The following is a 19,959-nucleotide window of genomic DNA, read 5'->3' as shown; positions in this document are numbered from 1 at the left end:
GGCTGGTTTTAGTCCTTACCCCATTCTTCACTTCAGGCTTGAAAATAAGTGCCTTGCTCTTCCTAGCAAATCCCAATTACCATTGGGAGAGGCAGCATTATTTGTCATTACCTACATTAAATGTTGACCTGGAGCCAAACCAAGGGCATGTTGGACAATGAGCAGGGAAAGAGAAAGCTCCCTGAGCTCCAGACAAATGTTTAGGGAAAGTATCATCCTTATTTTCCCCCTGACAAACTGCAGCAAGGAGTGTGATCACAATTAATGCTCACTTTGCATCTCCAACCCGAGATTTTTTTCCCAGAGCATGGTGAATACTTGCTGGAAAAGCACAAGTGACTCCATCTCAGCCTTCTTGTCTTTGTAAAAAGCTCTCACAGGAGGTCTGCAGAGCACCAGGCATCAAAGCCTGACCTCCCAAATTGCAGTCCAGTTCCAATTTCAACCATAAGCCTTAACACACTCTTTCAGGCAGTTTAAATCTTTACAGCAAAATACCTCCAGCCCCTCAACACATCAATCCTAAGGCTCGGGGACAAACTCATCTCATTAATTCCTTCACCATTATTGCTACAGCATTTCTTTGGGATACCTTCCTCTGCAAGTTCTCTTGGCAGGCCATTTTTTTCCCTGTTCTTAAGGCTTATCTACAGCAGCTCCACCTCGTTCCTGCGCTAAGAACCAAGCCCAGGGCCGGCTGCTCTTTCATGTCGCATTAAGGGCTGAGAAGAAAGGCAAGGTGTGCTTCTCTCCGAGCACAGCAATCCCTCCAACGCTGCAAAAGCATTGTGTGGAGCCAGCCTGCCGAAATCCTCAGCTCCCAGCTCCCATCGGAGCGTGCCTGCAGGCCTGCTTTATCTGGGATGCTTCCCACAGCGCTCACATCCCCTGAGCCAGCCTGTGCCGCAGCCTCACGTTATCGATTCCGTAATTACCCTTTAAATCCTGCTACTGTTGCCAGTTACTACCCCTCTCCTGAGAAGTGCAAATGACTGTCAGGCTACAAAATCTGCCTTTCCGAGTTGAAACGGCTGAGAAATTGGAGCTGAGAACCAGATGGGGCTGTGTGGAAGAGACCGAAATTAAACATAAAAGAGAACTGTTTAACTGAGAGCGAAAGTTGTACTTGCTGCACTCCTCACACCCTGCTCCAATTAACAATCGCTGTGAATTAAGCCAGAAGTTGAAACACATTTGAAAATAAGATCTCCCAACATAACCAGCATCCAAAGTTGCTCCGCTGAAAATGGAGGGTTTTTTCCCTTTTTTTTTTTTTTTTTTCCAAGCGTGTCTCTCAACAAAGGGAAATCAGGATCCTATTCAAACAATTTGTAATAATACAAAGGAGCCCGCTTTCAACTTCTCAATAAACATTCTGAAGGCTGCTCTGGTTTTTGTTTGATGTGCTAATTGCCTGAAAGCCATCAGCAGCTCCCATTCCCGCTCCTGCGGGTGATTATCCGGGATAGCGGGGCTGGTTCCGAACCTCAGCCCGGGAGGTACCTGTTACCCTCTCCCCGCACACAAAAGGTTCCCAATCCCCATCACCTCAGGTAAACTTCCCGCACGCATCCTGGAACCCCCCCCTGGCCCCTAGGGACTCTCCGGGTGGCATTAACCCTTCCTGGTGGCATTAACCCTTCCCTGCGCGGCTCCCGGCAATAATCCCAGGCAGGAATTTGCGGGAAATGCTGCTCACACCCCCCGCCGCGGGCGAGGCTGCAGCGGCCGCCCACGGAGGGGAGAGGGCTGAAACCCCCCCCCAAGAAGGGTGTGGGGAGGTGTCCCCCCCATTCAATGGGATAAGGACCCCCAAATGCGGGGTGGGAAGGAGGAGTCCCCATCAAATGATGTGCCCCACAAATGGGATTGGGGAGATGATGTACCCTCCCAAAATGGGGGGTGTAGAGGAGGTGTGTCCCCCAAATGTGGATTGGGGAGGGGGTGTGCCCCCCCAAATGGGGATTGGGGAGGGGGTGTGCCCCCCCAAATGGGGATTGGGGAGGAGGTGTGCCCCCCCAAATGCTGGGTGGGAAGGATGAGTCCCCATCAAATGAAGGGTGTGATGTGCCCCCCCCAAATGGGATTAGGGAGATGATGTACCCCTCCAAATGGGGGGTGTGAAGGAGGTGTGTCCCCCCCAAAATGGGATTGGGAAGGAGGTGTGCCTGTGCTAAAGGTGTGGAAAGGAAGAGGTGTGCCCCCCAAATGGGATTAAGGAGACATGTCCCCCTAAAAGGGGAGTAGGCGTGCACCCTCCCCAAATGGGGAGTGGGAAGGAGGAGTCCCCATCAAATGATGTGCCCCCCAAAATGGGACTGGGGAGATGATGTACCCCCCGAAATGGGGGGTGTGCAGGAGTTGTGTCCCCCAAATGGGGCGTGGGGAGGAGGTGTGTCCCCCCCAAAATGGGATTGGGAAGGAGGTGTGCCTGTGCAAAAGGTGCGGGAAGGAAGAGCTGTGCCCCCCAAATGGGATTAAGGAGATGTGTCCCCCCAAAAGGGGAGTAGGGAGAAGGCGTGCATGCTCCTCAAATGGGGGGTGGGAAGGAGATGTGACTCCCCCCAAAATGGATTGAGGGGATCTGCATCCCCCAAAAGGGTGTGGAAAGGAGAGGTGCCCCCTAAATGGGGGTCTTAGGGAGGAGGTGAGCCCCCACAAAGGGGTGTGAGGAGGACCTGTGCCGCCCAAACGGGATTGGAGAGGAGATGTGTCCCCGCAACAGGGTGTGGGTAGGAGGAGGTGTGCCCCCCAAATGGGACTGACGAGATGTGTCCCCCCCAAAAGCGACTAGGGAGGAGGTGTGCCCCCCCAAAGAGATGGGGAGAAGGTGTCCCCTTTAAAGGGTGTGGGGAGGACATGTACCCCCCAAAAAATGAGGGGTTGGGAGGAGGTGTTCCCCCCAAAGAGGGTGTGAGGAGCAGATATACCCCCCCAAAGGGGGGCGATGCCACCCAGCCCCCCCTTCCCGAGGACAGGGGCGCCCCCCCCATTCAGGGCCCATTCCCGGGGGTCCCTCCCTTACGTGCCCCCCTCTCTGAGGGGGGGGCGGCACAGCCCCACCCCTCCGGCAGCGCGGCGCGGCCGCTCCCCTCACCTGATTGTCCATGGCTGGGCACAGCAGCGCCGCGGGCCCCGCTCGCTCGCTCCCGCCGCCGCGGCGGTTTCGCTGCCCGGTCGGCGGGGCGGGGGGGGGTAGAGAATATCTTCCCCCGCTCAGTCCACGAGCGAAGCCGCTCTGTCCGTCCCCCCCACCCCCCTCCCCACCGCCTCGGCCGCCGCCTGCTCGGTCGCGGCCCCTCACGGCCCCGCCGCCCGCCTCATTGTGTGTCACTCACAGGCAGCGCCAGCCCCGCGCCCGCCCCGCGGAACCGGAAACCGCCTCAGCGCCACAGCGGCCCCCGCGCGCCGCCAATGCCCGCGCGCCGCACGCCGCGGGGCGCGGCCCCGCCCCCTCCTCTTGATGGACAGGCGTATCCACCAATGAGCGGCGGGCGGGATGCGGAGTGGGCGGGCCCGTGGGCGGGGCCGGCGCTGTGGGTCAGGCGGGGGGCGGGGGGCGGGAGCGCGGTCCGGCCGCCCCCCCCCACCCCACAGCCCCGTGTGGGGCGATGTGGCGGCCGCTCCGCTCCGGCCGCCGTCCCGGTGCTGTCCCCGCTTCTGTTCCCGCTTCTGTTCCCCCCGGTGTTCCTCTTAGTGCACAGCCAACACAGGGAGCAGGTGTGTGGGCCTCGCCGTGTGCTCCCGGCCGCGCCATCCCGCCCCTTCTCCTCCCATCCCGCCCTCGGTCCACGTTTCCCCCGGCGGTGTGTTAATTCCCGACACGAATGAGGTGGGAACAAGGGGGAACGAGGGAAGCCGCAGGTCCCGATAGCCCAGGATGGCCGGGCAGGGCTCGCCTTGTTCTCCGCAGCCTCGCTCCTTCCTGCGCCTTTTTTCTCTCCTTGTCTCCCTCACGTTCCCCTGTCTCATTTTTCCCCTCGTCTTTCTTTTTCTCTCAGCGCTCCCCTTTTACTCCTGCCTATCTCTTGTTTCCCCTCAGTTTCTCTCATTTGCTCTCGATCTCCCCCGTTTTCCCTCACTCCTTTATTCTCCCTTGTTCTCCCTCATTTTTCCTTTGCTCTCTCGTTTCAATTGCCCACCCTCTCATTTCCTTTCAATTTCTTTCCTTTTCCTCTCAGTCTCCCTCATTTCTCCCATCCATCTCCCACATTTTCTTTCAGTTTCCATTTTACTCTTGGTGTTCCTCCTTTTTCTTTCTGTTTTGCTCCTTTCTCTCTTTCACTCTTTTTCCCTTGGTCTCCCTCATTTTCTTTCAGTTTCTCTCATTCCCCCCTCATTCTTGCTCCTTTTCTCCTCAGTCCCCCTCATTTTCTATTTTCCTTGAAGTATCCCATGTTTTCTCTTATTTTCTCCCTCAATCTCTCTTTCAGCTTCTCTCCTTTCCCCCCACTCTCTCTCATTTTCCCTCATTTTTTCTCATTTTCCCCTCATTTTCTTTCCTTTCCCCCCTCAATCTCCCACATTTCCTCTTAAGTTTACATTTCCCCCTTGTCTCACACATTTCCCCCCCCCCCCAAGTCTCCATCATTTCCCTCAGTTTATCTCCTTTTCCCTTTGGTCTTCCTCATTTTTTCCCCTCAGTCTCCCAGATTTCCCCCCTCAGTCTTCCTCATTTCCTCTCTGTCACCCTCATTCCCCTCATTTTTCCCCCTCAGTCCCCTTCATTTTGCCCCTCAGTTTCCTCTTTTCACTGTCTCTCATTTTCCCCTCACTTTCTCTCCATTTTCCCCTCACTTTCCCTCGTTTTCCTCTCAGTTTCTCTCCATTTTCCCCTCAGTTTCTCTCATTTTTCCCCTCACTCTCCCTCATTTCCCCCTCACTTTCTCTCCATTTTCTCCTCACTGTCCCTCATTTTCCTCTTAGTTTCTTTCCTTTTTCTCCCTCATTTTCCCCTCAGTTTCTCTCCTTCTCCCCCTCATTTTCCCTTCAGTTTCTCTTCTTTTTTTCCCTCATTCTCCCTCATTTTCCCCTCACTTTCTCTCCATTTTCCCCTCACTTTCCCTCGTTTTCCTCTCAGTTTCTCTCCATTTTCCCCTCAGTTTCTCTCATTTTTCCCCTCACTCTCCCTCATTTCCCCCTCACTTTCTCTCCATTTTCTCCTCACTGTCCCTCATTTTCCTCTCAGTTTCTTTCCTTTTTCTCCCTCATTTTCCCCTCAGTTTCTCTCCTTCTCCCCCTCATTTTCCCTTCAGTTTCTCTCCTTTTTTTCCCTCATTCTCCCTCATTTTCCCCTCACTTTCTCTCCATTTTCCCCTCACTTTCCCTCGTTTTCCTCTCAGTTTCTCTCCTTTTCCCCCTCATTCTCCCTCATTTTCCCCTCAGTTTCTCTCCTTTCCCCCCTCATTCTCCCTCATTTTCCCCTCAGTTTCTCTCCATTTTCCCCTCACTTTCTCTCCTTTTCCCCCTCATTCTCCCTCATTTTCCCCTCAGTTTTTCTCCTTTCCCCCCTCACTTTCCCTCATTTTCCCCTCAGTTTCTTTCCTTTTCCCCCTCACTCTCGCTCATTTTCCCCTTACTTTTTCTCCTTTTCCCCTCATTCTTCCCCTCAGCCTCCACATTTCCTCTCAGTTCCCATTTCCCCCTCACTTCCCTCACTTCTCCCCTTTGTCCCTCATTCCCCTGCCGTTCCCTTCCCGCCTTCCTTCCCCCTCTCCTCCCTCTCTCTCCCTCCCGGGGAGAGTTTTATCCTTTTTTTTTTTTTTTTTCTTTTAGAATTTTAAACGACAACTTACAGCTCTCAATTTTACCAGCCCTAAAACAACTCAGCAAAATCTTTACAAACGCGATTGGTGACCGTTACCGAGCGAACTCGCTCGGAATTTTTCTCCGCGCAACTTTCCCGTTTGAAACAGTTTGTTGATCTCTGCGAGGTAGCAGAAAACCCCCCCGTGTTAGCCAATAACTCTTGTGTGCCGCTGCCTGATCGCCACAGGCAAGGATTAATCGGTTCCCAAATCGTTCTAAAGAGCCACTTTACCTCATCAACCTGAGAGAGGATATTAGCCAAGCAAAATGCTTCATCGCTTCAGTTAACAACAACAACAACAAAAAAAGAGCCTGATTTGGGTTGCTTGAAGTGCTCTGGTTTTAATTTTCCATGTTTCTGTCTGATGCAGTCCCAAGAGACATCTCCTTGGACAGTGCCTTTTCTTCTCCACTGAGAAAGGGCCTCTTTCTCTGGGAGTTCTCATTGATATCTTTAATTGTGGACATTATTCCCATGCACGTGACTCTCGGGTCTAAATCTTTTTATTTTCTACCTCCCCATCTTGGCTATTCACTCACAGCCTCATCACAGTCCTTGGTGGTTACGTGCTCCCAGGGCTGAATATTTCCTGGGAATGTCTTCATCTTTCCCAAGTTTGCTCTTGCTCTGCTGAATTTCCACCTTGTGCAAGAGATGTTGTTCAGACACACCAGACCCGTGAGGTTTTCCTTGAAAAATTCCCTGTTTCTTCCTCTGAAACATCATTAGAATTTGCTTTTTGTTTTAATGTCCCTCAATGGAAATTTTTCCATGCTTTTATTTTTGCCCAGCCTGGTGCTGATGGTTGTTTTTGTGCTCTCCCTGAGTGCAGGACACAGCTTCCATCCCACTTCTGGTTTGGACACGGGTCACTCCTCCAGCTTTCAGGGGCAGGATCTGAGCAAGAGCTTGGAGACACTTCCAAGATGGGAAACCCAGAGCCAGGTGCCTCAGCTTCTCTAGCAGCCCAATAATTGGGCATTAAACCACATTTTTACTGAACAATTTGGGGTGTCCCATTTGGGGTAAGCACCACCTGGTGCTCCAAGCACTCTCTGCAGCTGGGACAAGCAGTTGGAGCTGGACTTTGCTGATCCCTGTGGATCCCTTCCAGCTCAGGATATTTGATGAAGTGGCGTGAACGGATTCATTTCAAATGTGCTGGGGTGGCTCTTTACATTCAACTGCAAAAACACTCAAGGAGAGAAATTCCTAGAACCAGCCTTTGCTCTGCTAGCAGTTCCCAGCCTGAACTCTTTCCAGCACAACCACTGATCAAACCCACCCCGATTTTCTTTTCAAGCTCCCCTCAAAAAGAAAAAAAAAAAGAAAAAAATCGCAGCCAAGGGTAGAAAATTTGCCAGGCTCTTTGGGAGTTTTGGGGATGCCAGAGCCAGCAGCCATCCAGGCTTCTCCAAACTCCTCATTTTGCAGGGAGATCTCAAGCTAACGAGCTGTCAGCCGAGTGCCTTCGCACCCGAGGCAGCCGTGGGCTGAGCTCCTGGTTCTTTATACCTATTCCAGCAACTTCTGGGCTTTGCAATAAGCGTCTGCAAATCCAATTAGCGTTTTTCTTTGTGGCACTGGATGCTGGCAGAGATCTGCTGTACTGCTGCCATCTACAGTAGGGCCAGTGCCAATGGATAAGAAGCAGCCCTTATTTGCATATTCAAATATGCAAATGAGACACGACAGCTCTCCTTCATTTTTGTTTGGGTGTTTTTTTTTTTTTTTTTAAATTTTATTTTCCTTTCCAGAGTCTTGCCTCAAAGATCCTTGTCTCAGACTGAAAGGTGTGTGTTTAATCTGGCTTGGCCTATGGTAGGGGACCATGCCAAGGGCTGGTTCTGTCCCGTGAGAGTTGGGGATGATGGAAAATAAAGTGGAAAAAAGACTTTGCACTGCACTTATCCCTGCCTTGGCCAGGGATGGGAAAGATTTCGGGGGTGTTTTCCCAGGTTCCAGCCCTGGGAAAGGACAACACATTCTTTCTCTCTCCTGCCTGTGCACACTTGGATGCTTGAACATGGCTGTTCCTGGGGAGTGTGAGCAAAGAGGCAGTAACTGGGGCACTGAGATCAGGTGAGTCCTGGTGGGTAAATTCCTGCCAGAGCAGGCCACACTCAGATGTCCCTTGTGCCACCAGACTGGCAGGGCCCACCCAGCTCTTGGGATGATCTGAGCAGCAGATGATCTTTCTCCCTCCTTCCTGTGCACACACAGGTGCTTGAACGTGGCTGTTCCTGGGGAATGTGAGCAAAGAGGCAGCAACTGGAGTGCTGAGATCAGGTGAGTCCTGGTGGGTAAAGTCCTGCCAGAGCAGCCCATGCTCAGGTGTCCCTTGTGCCACCAGACTGGCAGGGCCCACCCAGCTCTTGGGACCATCTGAGCAGCTGAAAACAAAACTGCCCCTCGAGGCATCTCTTGCCTCCCCTGGCTCCTTTCTCTGCAGGAACACACTGAGCCCCTCACACACAGCCCCCACCCTCCCCAGCAGCCCCTCCAGACCATCCTCATGCAGCCCAAGGTGCCTGAATTGCTCCTTTTCCAGCAGAAGTTCTCTCCTGGAGGTTTAACATCCCTCACTGTGAGGTGGGCTGTACATCAACTGTACATTGACTGCAAGTCCCTGTCATGGTTTCATATGTCTGTGCTTGTGGCTTGCCCTTCCTGTCTCTGGAGAAACAAGTTTGTTTCACTGTTTTTCATCATTCATTATTATTTTCTCATTACTAATTTAGTTGCAGCCTTCTCTGCTTCCACTCTTGCACTGAAGACCACGACTTCTGTGGTCAGACTGGGCTCTGAGTGGCTTGGACACCAGCCAGGGAACAAGCAAGGCTGATTCCAGCACGGAAAGAATCAGGCAGTGCAGGAAAATTATCATCTTGTAATAGCTCTAAAGGATTTAAAGATTAGGACACAAACCTCACATTTGAGCAGGGTTTCTCTGAGAAAATTCACTCTTCCACTTTGTGCAGTATGCTTGAGTGGGAAGATCCTCAGGTTCTGGATATGTCAGTGACTTCACTGCCTTCTCTGACAGCTGCAAAATGATTACAGTGGCCTTCACCCACTTCTGCAAAGCACCCCCAAGAGCCAAGTGCTCTGTGGTGTTCCCAGGATGAGCAAATCTGCAGCTGAAACCCAGAATTGGTGATATCCAAGTAAGAAGGGGCAGAGATCTTTCTCCTGGCGTGGACCAAGGCTTTGCCCACCACAACAACACCTCCTTGTGTGCTGCCTCTGAAAATGTCCTGAACCTGAAGCTGAGGGAGGATTTGGTTTCTCTGGGGGGACCTGGGTGCTGCTCTGCTCTGTGTCTGGCACAGGGTCACCTCAGGGTGACAGGGAGAAGCTGTGAGTGAGGGCTGCAGCCACGCTGGCTCCTGGTTTGTTAATCAACACTGGGATCCCTGCAGGGAATCCTGTTTCAATCAGCTGTGAACCCCAGCAGTGTTTATTCTTCTGAAAAATGATTTTCTTTTGCCTGGTGTCTGCCTTCCCCTTCTGCAGTTCACACTCCACACTGCAGCGTTCACAGAACATATTTAACACTGGTGGAGTGTAGCAAAAGCCCAGATTGTTAATAACCAAAAACTCTGATTGCCAAAAAGATACTCCTAGCAGCTACTAGCTGCATCTGGGAAAAATTACAGACAGCTTGGAAATTCTTTAGCTCCTTATTAATGAAGGACTTTGTAAAAAAAACCCAACCCACACTGTAATACAGTTTAGCTTAACTAAGTTCTTTTGTGCCCGAGGAAAATCTAAATTATAGCATGCTATAGCTACTGAAAAACGCAGAAGGATTTAAATGTACAATAACCCCCCGAACCAGAAGGAAGAGGGAAAATTTTCTTAGTAAGTGGGAACACAATGAGAATTTATTTTATTCTTTCTGGGTATTTAGTGCTGGTGAAAAGAGCCAGATGAATAGTCCCAAACACGTCACGTCCCTTGCAGATGCAACATGGGCAGCACAAGCGTCCTGGAACTGCCCCATCAACGTGACCCAGTTCTGAATGAGCAGCACCAGCTTCTCTGCTGGGGGAGAAAGGAGCCTGTCACTATTCAGCCCCTGACCCCTCTGCTCCAGGCTCTTAATGAAGGGGCCTCATTAACACCAAAGGTGAGCTTGGCATTATAATGGGCTGCTGAAGTGACACCCATCAATCCTTGCCTGCTGGCTATTGAGGTGAGGCCGCCTTCTGTGGGAGCCCAGAACATCCCCCTGGCTGTCCTGGACTGCCAAGAGCCCTGCCAGGGGCTCAGAGACCCTGGCACAGAGCCCAGAACACCTGGGGGTTTGATTGTGACCCATGGAGCAAATCACCAACCTTGTATGAAGATCAGCAAGCCACAACAGTTTAGGTAGAATAATAGTGAAGTTATCACGGGGTGGAAAAGTAGATTTTGGGGTTTTTGGAATGGGGGTTCAGGGGGCAAGATGGAGGGAACTGGGTATGTCCAGCCTTGCTCCTTCTTCTTCTTGGCCTCCATCTTCTGCTGTGATGTTGGCACTTTGGGATTGGTTTAGAGTAGAAGCTCACTGTCTAACATAGGTGGTAGGTATTGGGAAGGAATTGCAAACATTGTACACGTAGTTTTTAGTATAAACACATAACCCTGCCCTGGGGGCAGGCAGAGTGCCTGGACTGTCTTGCTGAGCAGATCTCAACAGGACAGGAGAAAGAATTTTACAGATAAGACACAATAAACAACCTTGAGACCGAGAAATGAAGAGCCCTGACTCCTTCTTCGAGTGCCAGGCTGGGGAAAGAGACTTTGGAGCTCTTCTTGGGGTCACTCTGAGAAGAGCTAAAGATCCCAACAGCCTTCCCCTGGTGCTCTGCACACAGGGCTCAGCTTTGGCCAAGTGATGGAACAGCCTGGTGCTGCCAGAGCTGGCCAGACCTGCCACGGGGAGAATCTCACCAGCTGGATTTGTGCCAGGCTGAATACAAACTGCTGGCACCGGGATGGACCCAGGCACCTCATGTGGCCCCTGGAGCAAACACAATCGTGGGACAATGGCAGGGAGGGAGGGAGATTCACTGCTGAAATCCCTGGCTGCTCTGCACAGGGCTGCCAAAGTCTTTGAAAGGTGCCCATGTGCTGGGAGAGAGGCCACCTTGTGACTGGGGACTGTCACCCTCGGCAGGGTAACCCTTCAGGCTACTGAAAAATACCAGATGAGGGAGAAAAAATAGCTTGAAAAATAGTACATGACAGAAGGAGATCAGTAGAGAAGTCTGACCAGCACCACAGTCTAACCAGACCAAAGTCTAACCCTGTTCTGAGCTGTGTTCTGGGCTGAAGAGCCCAAAAAGTGAGTAGGGATTGGCTGTGGCTGCCCCATCCTTGGAAGTGTCCAAATCCAGTTTGGGTGGGGCTTGGAGCAACCTGGGACAGTGGGAGGTGTCCCTGCCCATGGCAGGGGTGGCACTGGATGGGCTTTAAAGTCCCTTCCAACCCAAACCATTCCATGATTCTACAAATACAGAGCCAGAACCTCTCCCAAGGCCCTCCCAGAGCTGGCAGTTTCCTGGGGCTCTAAGGTGGCGCTCCAGTGGCTGCATCCTCATGCTTGCCCTGCTTCTGGGCATCCTGAATTCTTCTCATCTTGTGTGGAGCCTTTTCCTCTTGGCACTGGTGTTTCTGCTCTTTCCAGCCCCAGGAATTCAGCCTGGTGGCTTTGAGAGCCACTGGTGTTTTCCAAGGGCAGTGGATCCCCAGCCTGGTGCTGTGTGATGCTCTCTGCACTCAGAGCACATTGTGAGACAAAACCAGAGCTCCTGGAACTCTTCTTCAGAGCCTGTAGCATTCCAAACCTCAGCCTGGAGAAAAGGAGGCTCAGGGGGAACCTCCTGGTTCTCCACATCTCCCTGACAGGAGAGTGCAGCCATGCAGGGGTTGGGCTCTGCTCTCAGGGAACAAGGAACAGGGCAAAAAACAACCTCAAGTTTGCCCAGTGGAGGCTGAGGTTGGATATTGGGAAAATTTCCTCACAGAAAGGGTTGTAAAGCATTAGAATGGGCTGCCCAGGGCAGTGGTGGAATCACCATTGCTGGAAGTGTTCAAAAAACTTTGGATTTGACTCCTGGGGACATGGTTTAAGTGGTGATGCTGCTGGGTTAGTGGCTGGACTCAATGATCTGAGCCATTCGAATAATTCTGGGATTGAATGAAATTATTAAGAATTTCTGATGTTTTTAGTGCGTTCTGGGTCATCTGCTCCCATAATAGATTCCACTAAACTGTTTTTTTCTGGAATGGTGTAAAAAGAGCTTTCACCTGTCTGCACAGCAACTGCAGGAGGGGTTGCCACATATGCAAATACATGCAAATGACCCCTGCTCTACCTGGCTCAGGTACCGTGCCAGCTCAGATAGTGCCCCACGCTGCAGTGGGGGCTATGCCAACGTGCTGTGACTCAGGGCATTTGGCTGGCACTGCCATGCTGAAATTCAGCCCACTGAAACTTCAGCTTTATCAGTGCCATCGTTACCTGTGAGACAGGAGTGCCCCTGATTGCAGCAAAGCCATTTTTTAGCAGCGTGGCACATCTCAAACACCCCGGAGCTGGATTTTGTTGCATAAAAGCACAGCCAATGCAGTTTCAAGGGAGTCAGGCTGGAATATAAAGTGACAAACACATGTGACAAACGCTGTTTTGACCAACACAGGGAGGATTCAGAGCTGTCACTGTGGAAGCAAAGCTGTAACAAATTCTTTCCCTTTGTTACTCAGCCATCAAATAAACCAGGTAACACCCTCCCATGAGTGGATCCACTGCACTTATAAAGTTATAAACCATCAATATTTAAGCTGGATGAAAGCTACAATCCATTTAGACCCATTTCACACAAGTTTTGGAAGTGCACTCTGCAAACACTGCAGGTGCAGGCTGCTCGGTTTGGGTGCCTGGGCATTTTTATAGGCCAGGAGATCTATTTTAAATCCGTGTGAAATGTGTCACAAAACATCTGACATATGTGGGAAACATATTCCTGCACAGTCTGAGCAGGGTGTGAGGTCGCTGGGGAACAGCTTGAAAACAGCAATCATTTGCATATGGATATAAAGTTTTTTATTTGGTGACACCATCCCAGGGGAAGAGGGGCATGGCCCAGGTCTCTGTAGGTCACAGGCAATGTCAGGGGTGTTGAACTTGTGAGGAGTAAAATTATGAGGGCAAATCCAAATGGCTGAAGTGTTTGTGGCTGGAAATTTTTATTTGATCCTCGTAAAAATGTTTTGTGGTGGGTAAGAGGCAGAAAGAAGAAAATTATGGTATTTTTGACCCTTTGCTCTGTGATATTTTAAACACCAAGATTCATAGAATCACACAATGTCCCAAATTGGAAGAGACCCACAAGGACCATGAGTCCAACTCCTGATTCTGCACACACACCCCAAACATCCCACCCTGTGCATCCCTGAGAGAGTTTGGCTGGGAAGGGACCTTAAAGATCATCTGATTCCAAATCTTAATTGGAATTAATCTGTATCTTTGTCTGCCTGTAAGGATGGTAAATGTTATTTAATGTTACATGGGCAAATCGTGAAGCCTGATAGGATGATTCATGATGAACAACACATGCAACTTGTTGCCATTTTTGCTCTGTTTCACAGATTTGGGGCTGATTTCACTTGTCAGTGCTTTGGTGGAAGTTAATACTTGGCAATATTAGGATAGCAAACAGCAAACTCTCACATATATTAATTCCTGCATTTTCACAAGACAGATCTTCATTGATTAATTTTTAAATTGGTCCCAGAAAGCACTTAGTGAGATATTGAAATTTGCACTTTATTGGCATTACATGGCACTATTCCTTGCTCCAGCTCAGCAAAATATATTCTTAAGTGTAAGTGTCATTGATATCAATAGAATTATTCATATTCTTAAAATTAAACATATGCTTGAACATTTCAGGAAGCTGAGACAGCTGGTCTCTTGTTGAAGGCCTATCTAAATAAATGCAGCATCCACAGCAGATTGTGAAATTATAACCCCATGCACAACTTAATGTTGAATATTTCAGCATTTCAGGTAAATCTTTACCTTTTGTAAAATATTGGTGCCAAAGAAGCAAAGTGGGACATTTCAGGACAGTCCAGTTTTATGTTTGAACAGGTCTGTGAAGAACCTCTGCAGAAATAGGGACAGAAGCAAATGAATGTTCATAGAAAGTGAACCAAAAAAAAAAAGTGCAGACTGACCCTAATTGAAACCACATTTTGAGCTGTAATGGGAAGGCACAGAAAAATTAATCCTGCCATTTTAGGTATTTTGATATTCAAACCACTTTGCCAGACAGAAGGGAGCTGCTTGTTTTTCTTCTGCCAGCAGCAGTGAGAATGTCTTCCCAAGTGGAACCAAACCACAGGGGTTTATAGAAACAGCTGAAGAGATTATTTGATCTTTTGATTAAAACCTCATTTTTTGGTCAGCTGGTTTATTTTCCCAGGTAATGGCTGTGCTTCTCCTTCCCCACATCTCTGTGATCCCTGGTCAAGCCCAGTCCTGGCTGTGGGTGCAGATCAGACAGAAGGACACCCTGCAAAAACAAAAAGTGACAGAGCATTCCCTGGAATATAGTGACAATATTCCCTGTCAGCTAGTCAGCACCTGATAGCTTCCACCTGCCCAGAACAGCCAGCAATATCTATGAAATCCTGTAATTTATGGTTCATTTTGTCAAAGGAGACAGCAAGGATGTAAGGAAAACAATGAGGAACAAAAAAAAAAAAAGGAAATCCTGTGTCAAACCTCCAATGTTACACTGAGAGTTGAATGGACAAGACTTTTAAAAGTAATAATTCTTGGAGCTTATCTCTTTCCTTCCTGGGTTTCTCAGCCCTTTGTGTTCAAACTTTTGGCTGCAGCCGTGGGAGATTAAAACTAAACATAAAACCAATGTTGGTTTCACCTGACTCTAAGTCAGTCCTGAAGATTGCCAGGCTGGCACTAAAATCCCAGGACTTTGTGACATCCACTCCCTGTTTCAAAACTACCCTGTCCCTTCTCTCTGAGACACTTTACAAATAAAGATCTTTTCCAAAAGGCATAAGCGACACTCCAGTGAAGCAATTTCTTTTCCTGGCACTGCTAAGAGCAGGGACTGAGTTATTATTAATTACTTTTGCATTATTTATGCAGGTCCTTGAATGTGCAATATCTTTTACAGATAAATCACTCTGCCTTGAAAAGTTTCCAGTCTGCCAGCCAAATCCTGGGAATCTGAAACAGCAGGAGGCAACTGGTGCAGCAGAACAGGTAAATGTTAATCCTTGATGCTGCAGGACTGGTGCCTTATCAACGTTTTTCTTTCATTTGTTTTGCAATTCCACCAAACAGACTCAACTGATGCTGTTGTTTCCCAACCTCTTTAATCTGGCATCAGCTGACAGGAGCAGCCTCCATCCTCTTCCTCATTCCCACTCCTTCTCTTGCCTCTCTTTTTTGTGGTTTATGCTGCAGCGGAGAACCAAAGCAGGGACATGATGTGGCAAAATTAAGGAGAGGTTTCTTTTTGGCCAGTCCCAGCCCAGAGGTTTGCAGGTCCTCCTGTCCTGTGCTCAGCTGGTGTCACGCCTGTCACACCCACATGGCCCAGGGAGCCCTCACAGATCCCCAGGGTGTCAAGAAGGGCCCACTGCAGCCTCTCACCCCCTGAGGAGCTCCACATTCATAGTTCTGGCCATCCCTTGTCCCCCTGCCAGCTTTTAGGGGTGTTTGTCCGCTCTGCCCCACAGACTGCAGCCGTGCCTCCCTGGCAGGAAGGACAGAGCATCCCCAGCAGCCTGGGGGCATTGTGGAGGTGCAAACCCAGCCTCAGATAACCCTGTGCAGCTCTGGGGATGCCCAGACCACCGTCACAGGCTGCTTTTGGGGCTGCTTTGCTTTCTCAGGCTGCAGCCCTGCTCGGAGCAGGAGGCCCAGCCTCGGGCACTGCAGCCCTTTTAAAGCTGCTTTGTGGGTTTCTTTTCTTTTCTCTCTCTCTCTTTTTTTTTTTTTTTTTTCCCCTTCCCGCAGGTTCCCAGGGCTGGGGATTCAGCTTCTGGCCTCATCCAGAAATCCCCGAGGGTTTCAGATCCCCACGAGGCCTCTCAATGTCTTGATCTGCTTGAATAGGCATTTTTAACGCGGCCCCGGCTGTCATCGGGGCCTGTTACAGTCACTCAACTGCAGCAACATTGTTCTCCCGGCAGACACCTCCCTTATTTCCATACTGCACGGGGGGATTTGGCCACTGAGGCCGAGCATCCCACCGGGGCTGCCTGGCCGGAGGTGGCCAATTAGCCCTGCTCGCCCCTGGCCCAGCCCTTCATCCCCCAACCCTTCATCCCCTTCATCCCCCAGCCCTTCATCCCCCAGCCCTTCATGCCCCAATCCTTCATCCCCACAGCCCTTCATCCCCCAATCCTTCATCCCTTTCATCCCCCAGCCCTTCATCCCCACAGCCCTTCATCCCCACAGCCCTTCATCCCCACAGCCCTTCATCCCCCAGCCCTTCATTCCCACAGCCCTTCATTGCCCCAGCCCTTCATCCCCTTCATCCCCCAGCCCTTCATCCCCCAGCCCTTCATCCCCCAGCCCTTCATCCCCCCCAGCCCTTCATTCCCCAATCCTTCATCCCTTTCATCCCCCAGCCCTTCATCCCCACAGCCCTTCATGCCCTTCATCCCCCAGCCCTTCATCCCCACAGCCCTTCATCCCCCCAGCCCTTCATCCCCTTCATCCCCCAGCCCTTCATCTCCTTCATCCCCCCAGCCCTTCATCCCCTTCATCCCCACAGCCCTTCATCCCCCAGCCCTTCATCCCCCCAGCCCTTCATCCCCTTCATCCCCTTCATCCCCCAGCCCTTCATCCCCCAGCCCTTCATCCCCTTCATCCCCACAGCCCTTCATCCCCCCAGCCCTTCATTGCCCCAGCCCTTCATCCCCCCAGCCCTTCATCCCCTTCATCCCCCAGCCCTTCATCCCCCAGCCCTTCATCCCCTTCATCCCCCAGCCCTTCATCCCCCCAGCCCTTCATCCCCTTCATCCCCCAGCCCTTCATCCCCCCCAGCCCTTCATCCCCTTCATCCCCTTCATCCCCCCAGCCCTTCATCCCCCCAGCCCTTCATCCCCCAGCCCTTCATCCCCTTCATCCCCCAGCCCTTCATCCCCCAGCCCTTCATCCCCTTCATCCCCCAGCCCTTCATCCCCAGCCGCGGGGCTGCTGGCGCCCGTCCATCCCTGCGGCTCCTGCCGGAGGTGAAGGTGACCCCCTTTTCCTGTGCCAGGGGCTCCCTGGCAACGCCGCCTTTTCTTTGGAAGCGGCTCCTCCACCCCCTGACGGGGCTGGGGGCTGTGAAAGCCCCGCTGCACTTTTGAACTTGCTGCCGGCGCGTTCAGGGCCAGCGGCGGCGGCGGCGGGGCCGGGCCCAGCGGGGACCCGGTGCAATTGCCCAGAAGTTATTAATAGGCTGGGGAAGAATGTGATGATGGGCCGGGGAAAGGGTGAGGAAGGGGGAGAGAGGCAGGGAGGGTCAGCGAAAGGGAGACGGGGTGATGAGGGGAGAGGTGGGAGTGGTGGCACGCAGGGGAGACAAAGAGGCAAAGAGACTGGATGGGCACCAGGATGGGCAGCCAGGGGCATGCACAGGCTGGAGATGCGAGGTCCCAGTGCCCTGCACCTTGTGCAGGTGTCTGAGGGGTGGCCGTGCTGCAGGAGGGGTGTCTGACTATCGCTGGCCAGGGGCTCTTTGCAAGTCACAAACGGGACGGGACTGCTGTGGAACTGCCTTGAGCTGTTTGATTTTTCAGCATCAGCCTCATTACGTGGTTATAACAATGAGAAGATGCCTTTAGCAGCTCTCACATCTCAGGCAGCAGATGCCTTTAGCAGCTTTCCCAAAACCCTCTGATTTTGTGGATTCCCATATCTAAACCCAGAGAACAGAGGGACCAGGCCTGGGAGTCCAGTCCATGGCAAGGTATTTCTCCCCCAGGAAGAAATATTGCTCGGGGTTCATGAGCCAAATTTGCCATCTAGTGGCCCTGGGGACCATTGCAGAGGGAGCCACGAGGCGGCCGCAGCCGTGGCAGAAGGCGCTGCCCCTCACTTTCCCCCCGGAGATAAAATCCAGAGTGCTTCTGCTGTTGCTTTACTCGCCAGAGCCCAAAAATGTCACTCCCTGGAGTGACATTCCCTTGGTGTGGCTGCTTTGCAGGGAGCCACCCTCAGGGACAGTCCCTGCAGGCTGGGCCAGGACCCAGACCCAGCACAAGGCTCAGCCTGGCACTGTGAGCAGCAAGGTTTAAGGAACAGGAGAGTGTCCCATGGCTGAGAGAGCAGCAGCAGGGACAACCTGCACAGCACAGCAGTGTCCTCCTCTAAGGCTCTACATCTCTGTTCCTGCAAAGGTCATGACAGTTTTATCTCATGTCACAGAATCCCAGAATATCCTGAGCTGGGAGGGACCCTCAGGGATGATCAGTGCAGCCCCATCCCTGCCCAGGCACCCCAAGAACCCCACCCTGAGCAGCCCTGGGAGCTCCTGGAGCTGTGGCAGCCTTGGCACCATTCCCTGGGGAGCCTGGGCAGTGCCCAGCAGCCTCGGGGGGCAGAACCTTGCCCTGAGCTCCATGCCAAGGCCTGGCCCAGCTCCAGCCCTTGCTGGGCTCCTGTCCCTGTCCCAGAGCAGAGCTCAGCCCCTGCCCCTGTGCCTGCCCTGGGCAGGAGCTGCAGCCCCCAGGAGCCTCCCCTCAGTCTCCTGGGCTCCAGCTGAACCAGCCAAGTGCCCTCAGCTGCTCCTCAGCCCTTCCCCAGCTCCCTGTCCCTCCTTTGGCCACTCTCCAACAGCTTTGGCTCCTTCTGATCTCGTGGTGCCCAAAGTGCCCCCAGCACTGGAGTGAGGCTGCCCCAGGGCAGAGCAGAGTGGGACAATCCCTCCCTGGGCCTGGTGCCCCCAGCACAGGGTGGCCCTTGGGGCTGCCAGGGCCCAGCAGTGACTCAGATCCAACTTGCCCCTGACCAGGACCCCCAGGGCCCTTTCTGCAGTGTCTGAGATGAGCCAGATCTGCTGTGATGCCTGGAACAGTTGCTGAGCACATCTCAAGGGATGCTCCTGCCTTAGAGGAGCTCAGCTTGGGCACCTTGGTCTGGTTCTCTGCATGTCTGCTGATTTCCAGGACATCTGGGTCCTGTTTGGCTTTGGGATTTGCTGCTGAATTCCTTTTTTCCTCAGCCCTTCCCCAGCTCCGTGTCCCTCCTTTGGGCACTCTCCAACAGCTTTGGCTCCTTCTGATCTCGTGGTGCCCAAAGTGCCCCCAGCACTGGAGGTGAGGCTGCCCCAGGGCAGGGCAGAGTGGGACAATCCCCTCCTTCAGCCAGCTTTGACCATCCTGGCTCCTTGCCTCATCCTGCCCCCACACAGCCCTTCCAGAAAGCAGAGGAGTCTCCAAGTTACCTTTGTGGCCTTTGGGGACTCAGAGGAGGGGAGGAACATGAGCCACTGGGGTTTGAGGAAGGGGAAGAGCCTGGGGCAGGGCACCCCAGGACCTGGGCCAGCAGAGCCTCTTTTGGCTCTCACCCAGGATTTCTCTTTGTGAACAGCTCTCCCTGGGTCAGAGAGAGCTTTGGCCACCCTGTCTGTGGGAGTGACTGGCAGACAAGAGGATGTGGTGCAGTCAGAGGGAAAAAAAAAAAGGCTTCAGTATAAGTCAGTGTCCACAGCTTTAATGCACAGCTGTCCTGAGTAAAACCACATACATCAATAAATAGAGTTAATAATAATAATTAGAGCAGCCCCAACAAACCCAGCTGCCACCAGTTTGGCTTCAGTGTTCTCCGCTGTGCCCTTGTCAGCGAGGGGTGCTGGTGCTTGACTAACACAGGGGACACAGAAGCAGCACCGTGTCCCTTCCCCCTCGTGGGGCTGTGCTGGAGGAAACCTCCAGCTCCCTGAACCCCAACCTGGGCAGAGCCTCCCGAGGCACCTGTGGGCTCCCACCTTGCTTCATGCCCAGCATCACGAGGCCTCAGCTGCTCCCTGCCCCTTCCACGCTGCCCCTGCCTGAGGAACAGGAGGAACACAAGCGAGTGTGAGCATCACACACAGCCCGTGCCCAGGGAGGCCTGAGGGCACCCAGCT

At 52.2% G+C, this 19,959-nt stretch overlaps 1 protein-coding gene across 1 annotated transcript in view; it reads right to left on the bottom strand.

The window, feature by feature from the left end:
- The window catches only part of MLLT1 (MLLT1 super elongation complex subunit), a 33,690-nt gene extending 30,462 nt beyond the window's left edge, over positions 1-3,228 (bottom strand). The window contains exon 1 of the mRNA XM_036399342.2: positions 3,098-3,228. Within this exon, the coding sequence (XP_036255235.1) occupies positions 3,098-3,109 (12 nt within the window). The 5' untranslated portion in view covers positions 3,110-3,228. The remainder of the gene's footprint in view (positions 1-3,097) is intronic.
- Between the last annotated feature and the right edge of the window lie 16,731 nt (positions 3,229-19,959).

Source organism: Molothrus ater, chromosome 26 (genome assembly GCF_012460135.2).
Source record: "Molothrus ater isolate BHLD 08-10-18 breed brown headed cowbird chromosome 26, BPBGC_Mater_1.1, whole genome shotgun sequence".
NCBI classification, from domain to species: Eukaryota; Metazoa; Chordata; class Aves; order Passeriformes; family Icteridae; genus Molothrus; species Molothrus ater.
The sequence above is the reverse complement of the archived record's forward strand: the minus strand, read 5'-3'. Positions and strand labels throughout refer to the sequence as shown.